The sequence below is a fragment of the Neovison vison genome, chromosome 2 (genome assembly GCF_020171115.1).
Source record: "Neovison vison isolate M4711 chromosome 2, ASM_NN_V1, whole genome shotgun sequence".
NCBI lineage: Eukaryota > Metazoa > Chordata > Mammalia > Carnivora > Mustelidae > Neogale > Neogale vison.
In genome coordinates this window covers 72,908,138-72,924,442 of record NC_058092.1, presented here as the reverse complement: position 1 = coordinate 72,924,442, position 16,305 = coordinate 72,908,138, and the positions used below count along the sequence as shown (strand labels likewise).

At 34.4% G+C, this 16,305-nt stretch overlaps 1 protein-coding gene across 5 annotated transcripts in view; it reads left to right on the top strand.

The window, feature by feature from the left end:
- COL24A1 (collagen type XXIV alpha 1 chain) overlaps nt 1-16,305 on the top strand; it is a 395,660-nt gene that overhangs the window by 30,075 nt on the left and 349,280 nt on the right. For all 5 annotated transcript variants that reach the window (XR_006383188.1, XM_044238615.1, XM_044238616.1 and 2 more), the window contains 3 exons: nt 108-1,459; nt 9,190-9,243; nt 11,801-11,854. Coding sequence is in view for 4 of the 5 variants with exons in the window: in XM_044238615.1 (XP_044094550.1) it covers nt 108-1,459; nt 9,190-9,243; nt 11,801-11,854 (1,460 nt within the window). In the remaining variant the exon portion in view is untranslated. The remainder of the gene's footprint in view (nt 1-107; nt 1,460-9,189; nt 9,244-11,800; nt 11,855-16,305) is intronic.

Genomic DNA, 16,305 nt, shown 5'->3' with positions numbered 1-16,305 from the left:
CTGTTGATACAGACAAGGAATATGCTCTCATATTCAAACATTTATATAAATATATGAATGCCTAAGAGTAAGATTCTTTCTCCTTCTCTCTCTCTTTTTAATTCCAGGCATAGACATTCTTCATCAACTAGGCCTTGGAGGCAAAGATGTAAGACACCAATCATCAGTGACTGCTGTACCATCATCATCTACACCATTACCTCAGGGGGTCCATTTAACAGAATTAGGTGTCATTTTAACAAATGATACTTACATTGAGTCACCTCTTTTGAAAGTTTTACCAGTCGACTTAGAACAGCCATTTACAATATTAATTGGGTTGCAGTCCCATAGAGTAAACAATGCATTTCTCTTCAGCATTAGAAATAAAAATAGACTGCAATTAGGAGTGCAATTATTACCTAAAAAATTAGTAGTATACCTTGGAGGAAAGCAGTCTGTATTTTTCAACTACAGTGTTCACAATGAGCGATGGCACTCATTTGCCATTACTGTTAGAAACCAAGTTGTCTCAATGTATGTTGATTGTGGAAAGAAATATTTTAGCAGAGAGACTCTTTTGGAATTTCAGACTTTTGATCCTAACAGTGTGTTTACCTTAGGAAGTATGAATAATAATTCTGTCCATTTTGAAGGAGTAGTATGTCAGTTGGACATTATTCCTTCTGCAGAAGCATCTGCACATTATTGCAGATATGTGAGCCAGCGTTGTCGCCCTCAGATAAACCTTCTTCATACAACCATTGTATCAGCTGAGATACTGGAAAACTCTCCTTTGCCCAGACAATTTGGTGAAAAAGTGGTGTCAGAAGACACATTTACCAGAGGCAGAAGCATCCCAGATATCATAAATAATGAATCTGCAACAGTCCATAAACAACAAGGACACCAGATATCAAAGGCTCAGTCAAAGTCTCTTCATTCAAGCAATGTCTCTGCTGTGGATCTTGTAAACCATGGAATTCAGGCCAAAGAAATGATCACTGAGGAATATACTCAGACAAATGTAAGCCTGTCAGCGACCCGTCATCTCAATAAGGCAAGAACAAATAGCAAGGAGAAATTTAGTTCTCTCCCAAATGTGTTTGACAATGTCACACAACATAATGATAGAGTAACTGGTTTGTCACCATTTAAGAAGATATCATCTGTTCTTCCACATATGAAACAAGAAACAATTACTGATCTCAAGAAGGCTATCACAGCAAATCTACACACTAATGAACTCATGGAACTACAACAGATTTTAAACACAACCTTATACAGAGTGACAGATGAACCAGCTGTGGACAATCACCTCAACCTGAGGAAAGAAGGTGAATTTGATCCTGATGCTACCTACCTCATCGCAAGTAGCTATGAGACTGACCTTTATGATTATTACTATTATTATGAGGATCTTAATGCAATACTCGAAATGGAGACACTAAGAGGGCCAAAAGGGGACACTGGACCTCCCGTAAGTTGTTGTTTTTTTAAATCTGTCTTAATGTATTAGCTTATCAAAAAGAAATCTCTAGACTGAACAGTACAGAACAGATCAGCTTCAGAAATGTATCCTGGCTATAGTGAGTGAATTTGTCGTTACTATAATGCATCCAACTAGAATGCAACACTGGTTCAAATGTTGTATTTTTGTTTTCATTGTTTTGATTGGCAGACTGAAAGGTTACTTAATTCTGGTAAAGTGATGAGTAAGCTATATGTTTTTCTTGTCCAGCTGAAATTCAATCAGGAATTCAACTGCTAAATATAGGTCAGCATTCTTTATAGACTTAATACATAGTCATGTTAAGAGAATATGAAGAAGTTGTAGTACACCAAAGAAAGATACATTAAACACATCAGTTAAATTAATTCATAGTCATTAAATATATCTTTCAACAAAATAATATCAAGTGGATTAAAATAGATTATAAAAATTTATTTTAGAGATAATTTTGTAGTGATTTACTGACTGGAAAAAAGAAAACCCTTGCATTATCATTCTAAATGAAATAGTATCTATTAAGAATAACATATTTCATTAAATCTTTAATGATATGGTTCATTTACATTTATGAATTAATAAAATGTCCAGCTACCTAGTACAAAAAAATGGCTAACAGCCCATCTGTCTATTCAATGGGAAAAAAACTCAGCCAAATCACTTATTTAATAATATATAAACAAAACTATGAGATAATAGACAGATGTTTTCAGCTCTGAAATTCTTTTGTTGTGTAGGTACAATTACAGAGGAACATTTGAAAAATTTCTAAGTCATTTAAAACTTATTTAAATCTATTTAAAATCACATTAGAAACATGTTTTTGCTTTTTTTATTTGTGTATCTTAAGTAAGGAACCTATATGTGTTTAGAAAATAATTTTCTAATTACAAGCTGATTGAAATATATCTTAAAATATTTCTTTCTTTGATGAAAATAAAATTTGAGTCATTGGTTTGATGCCAGAAGCCACTGAATGGGAGAAAATTATGTCACTTGCTTAGCTTATGTTTCCTTTGTGGTTCTTTCTTTAAGTGTATTCATACGTATTGAATAATTTTTTTTTAAAGATTTTATTTATTTATTTGTCAGAGAGAGATTGAGCAGAAGCAGGGAGAATGGCAGTCAGAGCAGGCAGAGGGAGAAACTGACTCCTCACTGAGTAAGGGGCCCAATGTGGGATTCGATCCCAGAACCCTGGGATCATGATCTAAGCTGAAGGCAGCAGCTTAACTGACTGTGCCACCCGGACATCCCGGAAAAATTCTTATTAGATTGACTGTTTAACGATTTTAAAGTAAAATCTGAAGAATATATTTTTATAGAGAAATAAACTCTTTTCAGCTATAGCAATGTTATTAACATCTTAGTAATAAAACTGAGCTACTGGGTGGGTCATATTAAACAAATAGGTATGGAAGTCATTTACTTTCTTCAGAAAAAGTCAGTATAATGAGATGAGCATTAAGCTCTTCTATAAATCCCCAAATAGTCATTTCAACATTGGTAGATGAAGCATTAATATTTAACAGATATTTACGTAGTTTCTCCTAGGCAAAGCAGGAACACAGAGTATGTATAACAGAGTCACTCTTCAGACAGAGCTTGCAGACTAAGTTAGAGGGTACAAATGTCTATAACGGAAGTATTTTCTGAGGAGATTCCTAGGAAATATCACTTGAGGCTGAGCTGTTCAGAACAGGTTCTTGTGGATAAAGTTAGTTATAACTTAGGCCTCAAAGAACGGATCGATTTTGACAGGGGAAAGGAACTGGTCTATTTTTTATATAGGGAAAGTGGCATAACAGCAATTGTTTATTGAGTTTTTACTTTGTGGCAGATGCTCTACCATGCCCTTTACATTCATTATCTTAAAATATCTTGGTGAGGCTGGTATTATTATCCTCATTTTTCATTTGAAGAAACTGAAGTCCAGAAAAGTTAATTTACTTACTTATAACCACATTGCTAATAAATGGCAGAGCCAGAGTTTGGGTTCAGATTTTCAGCCTCCAAAGCTCAAACTCTTTCATGATGTTAGAGCAAATAATGTTGGACACATATAAGACCCAAGTTAGATGTTGTCAGGTTATGGAGAATTTTAACTGTCAAACTGATGGTTCTAACTTGATCTTGTCCTCATGAGGAATTTTGTAGGTTTCTAAACAGAGATAATAATAGGGAAGTCAGTCTGTTTGTAGTGCCCAACACAGACAAGAGGTTCCTGCTATCATCTTGATGTTACAAGACTAGGACAGTATCAAGGATGACAGCAGTGAAAATAAAGTGAAAAGGTAGGATTTAAGAAATATTTTGAAGAAAAAAAATATTTTGAATAAAGGTTTGGTAGAACTAGGAAATTAATTGGAGCTGGGATGAAACAAAGGAAGAGAATAAAAGATGTCTGAAGTTTTAAGTCTGTGGATTGAGAGAACCATCACTAAAACCAGTAATTAGGAGAGGACACTAAATTAGAACATTGAAGATACTGTTGAAAATTCATGGGGCACCTGGGTGGCTCAGTGGGTTAAGCCTCTGCCTTCGGCTCAGGTCATGATATCAGAATCCTGGGATCAAGCCCCGCATTAGCAGGGAGCCTGCTTCCCCATCTCTCTCTCCCTCTGCCTCTACTTATGATCCCTCTCTGTCAAATAAATAAACAAAAATCTTTAAAGAAAATTCAGTCAGCTGTTGGAAAAGTTAAGAAACTAAAGTGGAAAAGAGAGATTAAGATAGGGATATAGATTTGGGGGTCTTCCTATCAATACAGTTGAAGTATAGGAAAAGAGTTTGGCATAGGGCCAGGAGCCAAATCATGGGGATCATGGGAAATGTTTGCTTTGGGATTATGGCAGAAATGTCATAAAACAGACTGATGGGAGAGATGGGAGAGAGGAGAGAGGAGTGTAGTATACTATGTATAGTGTATAGTGTACGGTGGCAAAAGCCCAAGAAGAGAGTTTTGAGAAGAAATTGATCAGAAGTGCCAAAAGCTACAACAAGTCAAAAAGGATGAGGACTGAAAAACAGTGGAGGAAATGCATTAGCTCTTCCGATGAGAAAGTCACTGTTGAACTTCATGAGTCCAACTTAAGTGTAGGGTAGAAGACTAAAGGTAGGTTTTTAAAAAGGTGAAGAAAGTGTGAATAGTAATTAAATGATGAACTTCTGTGGGGGTTGTGGCCCCACTTCTTGAAGTAGATGTTACTACTACTCTACTATTACACTGAGGCCAGCCTGATTTTTCCTACCTGTAGGTGATGATTTTTTTCTGCCATTCACCTGTGTAGTTCTTTCATCATCTCTGAGGTTCATTAAACCTATTTAGGCCTGTTTCAGGTTTTTCTGCTATTCCTCTGATATGAAGATTATTTTTACTTCATTATATAAACATCTTCCCTTATATCTTCGAATATTTTTTCTTTCCCATTTTTCCATGTTCTTCTTCAGGCACCCCAACATACGTATATGTTAGGTGTCCTTTGTGATGATAGATATTATTATCTTTTTTACAAACATGTCTATGTGATTGCTTTTCTGTATTTCATTTTGTGTGATTTCGATTATCCTGCACTCACATTCCTCTATTGATTTTTCAATTGTATTTAATCAGATTTTATTGTATCTGACATGGTTTTCATCTATAATTTTTTTTTTTTTACTCTTTTCATGTCTTTCTTAAACTCTTCTGGTTCGCATTTCATTACCTTCATTGTTACTTGTATTTCTTATAACTCTTCTTTGAGCTTTATCTAGAAAAATGGCATCTTGAAATTCTTTGCATTTTTTTTTTTATTATAGCCATATTATATCTTTTATTGTATCTAACTTTATCTTTTGTATACATATAGTGTTTTTCCTTCTAAAAAATTTTAGGATATAATTTCTTCTAATAGATCAAAATATACCTTAAATCTAGCAGACGGCTTCATTCTAGTCTCCAGCCTGAGCAAATTCTCTCCATTTTCTTTTTCTTTCTTTTTCCAACCAACATATCTTATCAATTCCTTCTTTAGAATTTCTTTCAATTTTCATCTTCACAGTCGTATTTCATTCCTTCATCGTGTTTACACTTATTTGTGTGTATATATATATAAGTTTTTCTTTCTTTTTTTTTCCAATTTATTTATTTTCAGAAAAACAGTATTTCTTTGCATCTTTATGTCTGAACTTTTTCTCTGTTGTGTAGAGTAATTCCTCCTCTGATAAATAATTTTCGTCTACGTTCAATTTACGTTTCTGTCCTCATACTTCTCCCTCTCCTTATATGTATGTATAGGTCGCCTGCTGGTTTCTTTCTGGTTATTAGCCATTTTTAAAATAAAGAGAGCTCTAATTGGGCCACCATTTGTTTCAGAATAGTACAGGGAAAGGCAAAGGGAAGTAAGGTGGAGTGGTACACAGTGTCAGATATAAGTTGCTGCCTTTAAGCACCATCTGATCATATTTATTTTGTCCTCTATCCAGAAACATATCTCCTCTTATTTTCATGTACAATTTGTTATGAAGCCCTTTATTTCATAGGACCTCTAAGAACAAATTTGATGATTTATGCTTCTGTGTTTTATCCCTTCTCCTCAACAATCTCCTGGGGTTAGGAGTTTGGTCGCAGATCATAAAAATGGTGGGGTTTTCCTCTTCAAATCTACCTTCCTTACTCTTGGGGGTTTGGAGCTGGGTCTTCACTGGGTCATTAATCACATGTATTGCAGCTTTCTCATTCCCTTTCAACCTCTCCACTGTTAATCAAAGGATTTTTGGAATGAACTTTCAGGATTGACATGCATTTAGATATCTGCAGCCCGTCCAAGATTTGAGGTCTGAGGAGGTTTTCTGTTTTTGGTCATCTCTCAACATCTTTCCTTACCACAGACTTTCTCAGTATTTGGAAGATAATCATCATATTTTGTGGTTTGTGGTTGTGGTCCTTTCGTTGTTTCGTTCGAGATGGTGTTTTTTCTTCTGGTGTTTTTTGTTGTTTTCAGTGGGTTTTGAGAGAGAGGGGATAGTTTAAAAAATGTTCTCATTCTGCCATATTTTATGTAAATTCTCCAGTGATCTTTTTGAAAACATAAATCACATCACATCATTTAGTTGCTTAAATTCTTCTGTGGCAGAAGAATAAAGCACTGAGAATAAATGAAAGACTTCTTATTGTGACCTATGCAGCTGTATGTGATCTGGCTCCTTCTTACCTCTGCAGCCTCATTTTTCCCCCCCTTTTCCTTATGCTCACTACGTTTTCTTTTAATTCCTCAATAAGACTGTTGCTTTTTGTTCCATTTGCTTTGTTCATTTTCTTCCAATTTTCTGGAATTTTACTTCCTCCTCTCTTCTCTTTTTTGTCTTTTCAGTCTAACTTAGCACCTCCTCAGGGAAGTCTTTTCTGCTACAACAAATAAATTAGGTGCACCCTGTTAATCTCTCTGTTGCTTGTTTGTTCTTTTCCTTCATATCACTAAGTAAAATGTCTAATTATATGCTTATCTGTTAACGTGTGTCTTTTTATCCAGTCTTAAGCTGCAGGAGGGCTTGATGCTTACTAATGTCTATCGATTGAGTGAATGAATGAGTGACTAAAGCAATTAAAAAAGGAAATTTAGATACAGGATTTCCAAGATTAATTACCCAGGCATTACTATGTTTTAAAAGTTTTGTCTAGTGAATATATTTGTCTTAGTGTATATATTTATATACTAGTAATATAATAATTATCCTAGTAATTATAACTAACATGAATTGAGTGCTTGTTGTGCCCATATACACGTTTAAAAAATTCATTACCTTAGAGTTTACTGGTTAATTACTATGTATCAGCAATGGTTATAAGTATTTTATACCTATAGTATCTTTAATGTTCGCGGGAACTTTGAAAGGTGTATTTTTATCATCAGTATTTTAAAGATGAGGAAACTAAGGCTGAGAAAGAGTAACTGACTTGTCCAGGGTCATTCAGCTAGTAAATGCTTGAGGCATGATTTGAATCTAGACAGGACAATTGAAAAACCACTGTTCTTGTCATTGAATTGTCATTGAATTTCTCTTAATAACTAATAATCTCAAAGTTAAAGTGCCATTTTTAGTATTTAACTTTATTTACAGAAAATAACTTATTCTCCTCAATCAGTCATGACATATCAAATCAGTTTGTTTTCCTGTTTTCTAGAAGTCCCTCTTAATAATCTGCTCTCAAAGATTTGAAAATGCAAAATTGTGAAGAAAGCTAAAATTGATTTTTATTTAGGGCTTATTAAACAACATAAATATTTCCATCATGACATAAAATATACTTTCTTTCTTCCCCAGTAGCTAATGTTGTTACCTTTTCAGTGTGAATGGAATCATGTTTTCTTTTGTTGTAATATATTGTGTGATAAGGCAATAAACCAAACTAGACATTCTGTTTAAATTTTCTATTTAATTTTTCATTTTTCTTATTTTGGGGGGGACTTCAAATAAGTAGCCTTTAATTTCTGATTATAACAACAGAACCAGAACTGTGAAAAGAATTCCAATTAAAAAAATAAGTGGAAGTCAATTTTTGATGAATGCTAGTAACATAATAATAGCTGTTAAAATATTTGAACAGCTTAGGAAGGAGCATGCCCTCAGTCTGAGGTTGAATAGAAATAGTACTTATCTCTCAATATTAGGAAATGCATGAAAGATTTTTATCAAGTTAGGGGATAAGAGAGGAAAAAATACAATTAAAGGAAAATGGACATTTTGAAATATATAAAGAACATTACAAAACTCCAAAATGACTGTGATATAAATAAAAGAAGAAAATTTCAAAGAGTAGTTAATATCAAGAATGAGAAATGAGAAAAAATGCCTGATAATGGATATTTGTAAAATGGAAGATGTATATGGTCTAAAGACATGAAGAATAATTCCATGTCAGCAAAGTGCTCAGTAACAAGTGAATGAAAGATGAATGAATGAATGAATGTGTTAACCATATCCCAAATGAACATTCATTCTGCCCCAGTTGATTGTTAAAGTAAAAAAGATGATAGAAAACATTACATGAGGAAGTAAAGTAGTAATTTCCTATTTCTTACTTGATATATTTAATAAGTAACATTTAAAGAACTCAGAACACTTTAAAATAGATCAATTTTTGCTTTCCTACTTTGTTTTGCAAACTATTTAAGTCTATTACTGACCTCCGGGTATGCTGTATTTGGTGTAAGGCAGATTTATTACTGAATATACTAGAAGGATCTCATTATGACAATTTAACACGTTACACAGATTCTTGCTATAAGTCTTTTAAGAGAACATAATATGGTCAGTGCTTTAATTTTTCAGGGCAAGTCTTTTGAAATGTGTTTGGAAAAACCTGTATTTGTCGGTCTCCAAACCCTAAATTGAATTCCGCCTTCAGTAGTAAAAGTAAAGTTAGGTAAAAATTATCCATAAAACTACTAGTTATGGTCCCTGTAAAAACCAGATACAGTGGCTGTAACCATAAGTCACAGACTTCCTGCTGCCATTTCTGGCCAGATTAAAGAGGACACTTGAGTTTCAATGCTCACCCCTGCTGATTAGGGTGAGGGGATTCATGTTACTTTAAAATCATTATCAACTGGGAACTGGGGACTGAAAAAGAAGCCCTAGTATGGGAATCTTAATGAGACTTTTAAGAAAAGATGCATCTATTACAGTGTCTAACATCTCAGCATTTTTTTTCCAAGGGTCCACCGGGTCCAGCAGGTATCCCAGGTCCATCAGGAAAGAGAGGTCCACGGGTAAGTGAATGAGTTCCATGCCCCACTTGCTGTTAGAATTAGTAACTTTGCAGTATGTTCTTCCTAGTATTGTACAGTATGTACTTCCTTTGGAAACCTGCCTGGATCTTCAAACATAGTCCTACCTTTGCCAATTCAAGAGAAACTCGGGAACATGTGCAGCTAGTTTATTTGAGAGTAAATACCCAGCCAAAGCGTTCTCTGTGAACATGCCCAAGAAGGATTATCAAATTTGTAGATTAGTGGCTCTTCTAGTGCTACTTGTAACATTATTCTTCATTATAAAGTGATCTCATCGGTAGTTGATAGTTCAAGGTGGGATTCATTTGCTTTGGGAAATGAAGAGGAGTGGGCTGCCTTAAAATAGTACGTTCCTGGATTACATAGTGGAAAATGCTGGAACTACGGACTAGAAAAATAATTGTCCTGAGGAAAAAGCTGCCTTAAGGATCAGCAGTAGTTTCTCACATTACACAGGTCCAAAAAAGATTTACTGCTGTGTTAAAATTCATTTCTTTTGAAACTGAAAAAAATCAACGTGGACTTTTACTAACAGGAATTCTTGTAAGAGCCAGAAAAGGAATTATGACTGTTACAAAGACAAATACGTATGCCATGGACAATCCACTTTCTTTCTGTCCTGATTTTTATCTGTCATGTAAACAATATAATGAAAAATCATCCTGAACTATTACTGTGAGTCGTCCATATTCACAACAAACTCTTGTCTGTATGAGGCCTTAAATGAACGCTACTGGTGGTAGTTTTGTTTGGCATTTGGTTGATTTCTCTCTACTTGATGACCTATCATGTTCCCCTCAGAGTCTCTCATGAACGCGCCCACTCCCCTTCCCGTAGCTGGCGCACCGCTTCTGTCCTCCTCACTCTCTGGGTCCTACTCTTCTGAGGAACTGGATCTCTTTCTGCCCTAATTCCATTCCCTTTCCACCATGGAGGCTGTTCCCCACAGCATGACCTTCAACGTCTGAGGCACCAGCTATTCTCATGATGCAGCAGTTTCCTTCTTTAATTTTTATCTTTTTAAAAAATTTTTCTAATCCTTTCTTTAAGGAAGGAACAGTATTCCTCTTCTCAAGACTAATTATCCCATTTGTGTGCCTAATTTTATCCTCATTCCATTATTTATCTTAAAACTTGCAACTTTTTATTTTTTTCTCCCTAGATTTTGTCTCATTTGGCAACAACTAACAAATTATTCTTAAAGAAAAACCCTCAAACTTTCACTGACATTAATTTTTCCTAAAGTTATGCTCCTAGCTCACCATTGCACTATTTGAGCTCTGTTAAGTAATAGTTTATGCCATTGCCCTACATCTCCACCCATAACTCACTTGTAAATCTCCATAATCTTTCCACCTATTTTATTGAAATTTACTTTTTGAAGGTTACAAATGGCATGTGTCATAACATCTCATCTTTTTTCCTTAGTTTTGATTTTGCTAGATATACCTCCAGTATTGCCATTGCTGATGCCTCTCTCCTTTCTGAAACACAATGCTCTATCAATTCAGAATTGAAAAGGCTGGAAAATAAGTAATTATTAACTATATGTGATATGTTAACCTAGAAGTATGGCTGAAGAGCCCAGGAGTGGGTACCAAACCCAGATGAATATAGGGGTCACCTGAAAGGCTTTCTGGAGGTGAATCTTAGTTCTTCTGCTTGCTGGTCCCATGAGCTTAAGTTTCTTCACTTATAAATAGGTAATGGGAAATATAAAGCATTAGCACAGTTATCTATGCATAGTTGGTAAATAGGCGCAATTATTGACAAATATTTATTGAGTATCTAATATGCTCCAAGTGCTATACTGGTGATATGAAAAACAGTCCCTTTTCAAAAAAATCCTAGAACTAAATGGCACATGTCATAAGATAGCTAAAATAGCAATAAAATATTTAAAGAACAGATTAAACAGTGTAAGAGATATCTTAAAGCACATACAATTAATTGCAAATGAATTTTCCAGGCATTAATTTCTATGGAAGTTAGTAGGAAAGAGAAATCACTTTATGACAGTGTAGCTAGGACTTAATGAGGTGGGATCTTAGCTGACTCTTGAAGAATGATTTGGGCAGATATAGGAGGGCAAAATGAAATGAACTAAGTCTTATAGGCATACATAATGGCATAAACAAAAACCCAAGTGCAGAAAGGGTTAACACATGTTAGCAGAAGATTAAACATTTGCACTTTCTTATTTTTAGGCTTCTTACTCTGCACAGCTTTTAGAAGTAGCACTATGCAATATGGCTGGAGATAGGGGAGAAAAATAAGGGAGGTAAGCATCTCAAGGCAGGGTTTTGAATCAAAAGATGGGAAATACAGTCCTCTGTAATTAGTGTAGCTCTCTTGTCCAAGAGTGAAATATCCAACATCTAGGAAAACATGAAGAACTTTGTGGGGGAGAAAAAAAGGTCCCATTCATTTTAATGAAATTATGCAATATTTGAATGTTGCAATAAACATTGTTTATTGCCTGTTATTTGTATCTGGATCTGTTCTAAGAGCGATCTGACCTCTTTACTATTTGCAGGGTATACCAGGGCCACATGGAAATCCTGGGTTACCTGGATTACCAGGTCCAAAGGTGAGTGAAGACTAGTGAGTATCACATTATTTTCCTGACATTATTAAAGAAGGTCCTTAACTTTTTGTAATCGAAGAATAGTTGACATAAATATTAGACTAGTTTCAAGTATATAACATAATGATTTGACACTTGCACATACTGCAAATGATCACCACTGTAAGTCCAGCTACCATCCATCACCGTTAAAAGTTACAAAATAATATTTTTCTTGTGATGAAAATGTTCGTGATCCATTCTCCTGACAACCTTCAAATATGTATGCAGTACCATTGACTGTGATCACCATGCCACACATCATATCCCCTATTTATTTCACAACTAGAAGTGTATCCTCCCCCTCTGCCCCTGCAACCACTACTCTGTTCTCTGAATACATAAATTTTGTTTTATTTGTTCATCTGTTTTGTTTTTTAGATTCCCCATATAAGTGAGATCATGCAATATTTGTATTTCTCTGTCTGGCTTATTTCACTTAGCCTAATACCCTCAAGGTCCATCCATGTTGTCACAAATGGCAAGATTTCATTTTTTCATGGCTGAGTAGTAGTCCATTATGTGTGCAATGTGTGTGTGTGTGTGTGTGTGTGTGTGTGTACCACATCTTCTTTGTCCTTTCAATCATTGATGGACACTTAGGTTCTTTTCATATCTTGGCTGTTGTAAATAATGATGCAGTAAACACAAGGATGCATATATCTTGATGAATTAGTGTTTTTGTCTTTTTGTGATAAAATACCCAGAATTAGAATTGTTGGATCATTAGTTCTATTCACTTTCTATTTTACATGATTGGCTGTATTCCCTATGCTGTATTTTTCATCTCCTTAACTTATTTATCTTATAACTAGAAGTTATTTTTAATTTTTTGACAAAAGTCAATACTGTTTTCCATTTACGGTTGTACCAATTTACATTAATTCCAGCAGTACATGTGGGTTCCCTGTTCTCCACATCTTTACCAGTCTTCACCAACACTAGTTATATCTTGTCTCTTTGATAAAAACCATTCCAGCAGGTGTGAAGTGACAAGTCATTGTGGTCTTGATTTGCATTTCTCTGATGACTCGTGATATTGAGCACTTTTTCATGTTTGCCATTTGTATTTCTTGGAAAAAGTGCCTATTCAGACCCTCTGCCTATTTCTTAATCAGTTGTTTTGTTTTGATGTTGACTTGTATGAGTTTGGATACATAGTTTGCAAATATTTTCTCCAATTCAGTAATGCCTTTTCACTTTTATGATAATTTTCTTTTCTGAAGCTTTTCAATTTGCTGTATTACCACTTGTTTATTTTTGCTTTTGTTGCCTTTACTTTTGGAGTTAGATCTAAAAAAATCATTGCCAAGAATGATGTCAAGAAGCTTACTGGCTGTGTTTTGTACTAGAAGTTTTATGGTTTCAGGTATTTTAAAGTCTTTAACTCATTTTGAGCTTATTTTTATGTATAGTATAATAGTCTAATTTCATTCTTTTGCATATAACGTCCAGTTTTCCCAACACCATTTATTAAAGAAACTGTCCTTTCCCTGTTGTATATTCTTGCCTCTTTTGTTGTAAGTTAATTGGCCATGTATATGGGTTTATTTCTGGGTTCTTTATTCTGTCCCATTGATCTGTGTGAGTCTTTTTATGTCAGTACCATATTGTTTTCATTTTTATAGCTTTGTAATATAGTTTAAAATCAGGGAGCATGAAGCCTCCAGCTTTGTTGTTCTTCTCAAGATTGTTTTGGCTATTCATGGTCTTCTGTGGTTCCATACACATTTGAGGATTACTTTTTCTATCTTTGTGAAATATGCCATTGGAATTTTGATAGAGATTGCATTGAGTCTATAGATTGCTTTGGGTAATATGGATATTTTAATACTAATTCTTCTACTCCATTAGCATAGACTAACTATAATTATTTGTGTCTTCAGTTTCTTTTGTTAATGTCTTACAGTTTTCAGCATACAAGTTTTTTACCTTCTTGGTTAAATCTATTCCTAGATTTCATTCTTTTTGATGCAATTATAAGTGGGATTTTTAAAATTTCTCTGATAGTTGTCAGTTTATAGAAATGCAATAGATTTTTGTATGTTGATTTTTTACCCTGTAACTTTACTGAATTTATTAATTCTATCATGTCATCTTCAAATAGTGACAGTTTTACTTCTTCCCTTCCAATTTGGATGTATTTTCTTTCTTTTTCTTGCCTAATTACCATGGCTAGGACTTCTAATACTCTGTTGAATAAAAGTAGTAGGAGTGAGCATCCTTACCTTGTTCCTGATCTTAAAGGAAAGGCTTTTAGCTTTTTACCATTTAGTATGATGTTAACTGTGGGCTTGTCTTATATGGCCTTTATTATGCTGAGGTACATCACCTCTATATCACTTTGTTGAGAGGTTTTATCATAAATGGATGTTGAATCCATTTGTCAAATGCTTTCTCTGTATCTATTGAGATAATTTTTATCCTTCATTTTGTTAATGTTGTGTATCATTTTGATTGATTTGTAGATGTTGAACCATACTTGTATCCTTGGAATAAATACCACTTGATGATCCTCTTAATCTATTGTTGAATTTAGTTCACTACTATTTTGTTGAGGATTTTGCATCTGTGTTTATCAGGGATATCAGTCTGTAGTTTTCTTTTTTTGTGGTATCCTTGTAAAATGAGTTAGGAAGCATTCTCTCATCTTGTTTTTTGGAAGAGTTTGAGAAGCATTGGCATTAACTCTTCTTTAAATATTTGGTAGAGTTCACCAAGGAAGGTGTAAGACCTAGAATCTTATTTGTTGGGAGGTTTTTGATTACTGCTTTAATTTCCTTACTAGTAATCCGCCTACTCAAATTTTTATTTCTTCATTATTCTGCCTTAAAAAATTATATGTTTCTAGAAATTTATCCATTTCTTCTTGGCTGGCCAACTTCTTTGTATATAATTGTTCATAGTAGTCTTTATAATCCTTTGTATTTCTGTGGTATCCGTTGTAAATCTTTTTATTTTATTTATTTGAATCTTCTGTTTTTTGAGTCTAAAGTTTTGTCAATTTTGTTTATCTTTTCAAAGAACCAGCTCTTAGTTCATTGGTCTTTTTTTTTTTTTTTTTTTTTTCCCTAGTTCCTTGAAGTATATAGTTAGATTGTTTGAGATTTTTCTTGCTTTTTGGGGTAAGCTTTTATCACTATGAACTTTCCTCTTAGAACTGATTTTGCTACATCCCAAAGATTTTAGTAAGTTGTATTTCCATTTTCATGGTATTTTTAAAATTTCTCCTTTTTTTTTTTTATTTTTTTTTTTTATTTTTTAAAATATTTTATTTATTTATTTGACAGAGAGAGATCACAAGTAGGCAGAGAGGCAGGCAGAGAGAGAGACAGGAAGAAGCAGGCTCCCCGCTGAGCAGAGAGCCCGATGCGGGACTCGATCCCAGGACCCTGAGATCATGACCCGAGCTGAAGGCAGCGGCCCAACCCACCGAGCCACCCAGGCGCCCTCCTTTTTTTTTTTTTTTTTTTTTTTTTTTTAAAGATTTTATTTATTTACTTGACAGACAGAGACAAGTAGGCAGAGAGGCAGGCAGAGAGAGAGAGGAGGAAGCAGGCTCCCCGCAGAGCAGAGAGCCTGATGTGGGGCTTGATCCCAGGACCCAGGGCCACCCAGGTGCCCCTAAAATTTCTCCTTTGATTTCTTCATTGACACATTGGTTATTCAGTAGCACACTGTTTAATCTCCATATTCTTTTTTTTTTTTTTTTTCAGTTTTCATCTCCTAATTGATTTTTAGTTTCATATCACTGTGATCAGAAAAGATACTTGGTATTATTTCAGTCTTAAACTTATTGAGACCTGATTAGTGACCTAACATATATGATCATGCTAGAGACTTTTCCATGTGCACTGAGAAAAATATATGTCCTACTGCTTTTGGATAGAATGTTTTGTATATATCTGTTTAGTCTATCTGGTCTAATGTGTCACTGAAGGCAAGACCAGTGTTTCCATATTGGTTTTTCATATGGATGATCTATCCATTGATGTAAATGGATATTATTATTGTATTTGTTTTATCTATATGAATGCTCCTCTGTTGGGTACATAAAGATTTACAAATACATATCCTTTTGTTGGATTGACCCCTTAATCATTATGTAATACCCATCTTTGTTTTTTATTATAGTCTTTGTTTTAGTCTATTTTGTCTGACGTAAGTACAGCTCCCCCAGCTTTCTTCTGGTTTCCATCTGCATGGAACAATTTTTTCCATCCCTTTGCCTCTAGATTTTGGGTTTGTTATATCTGAAGTGAGTCTCTTATAGGCAGCATATAGATAGGTCTTGTTTATTTGTCCATTTAGCTAATCTGTGTCTTTTGATTAGAGTATTTAGTCCATTTACATTTAAAGTAATTACTGATAGGTATGTACTTGTTGCCTGTTGTTAATTGTTTTCTGACTGTTTT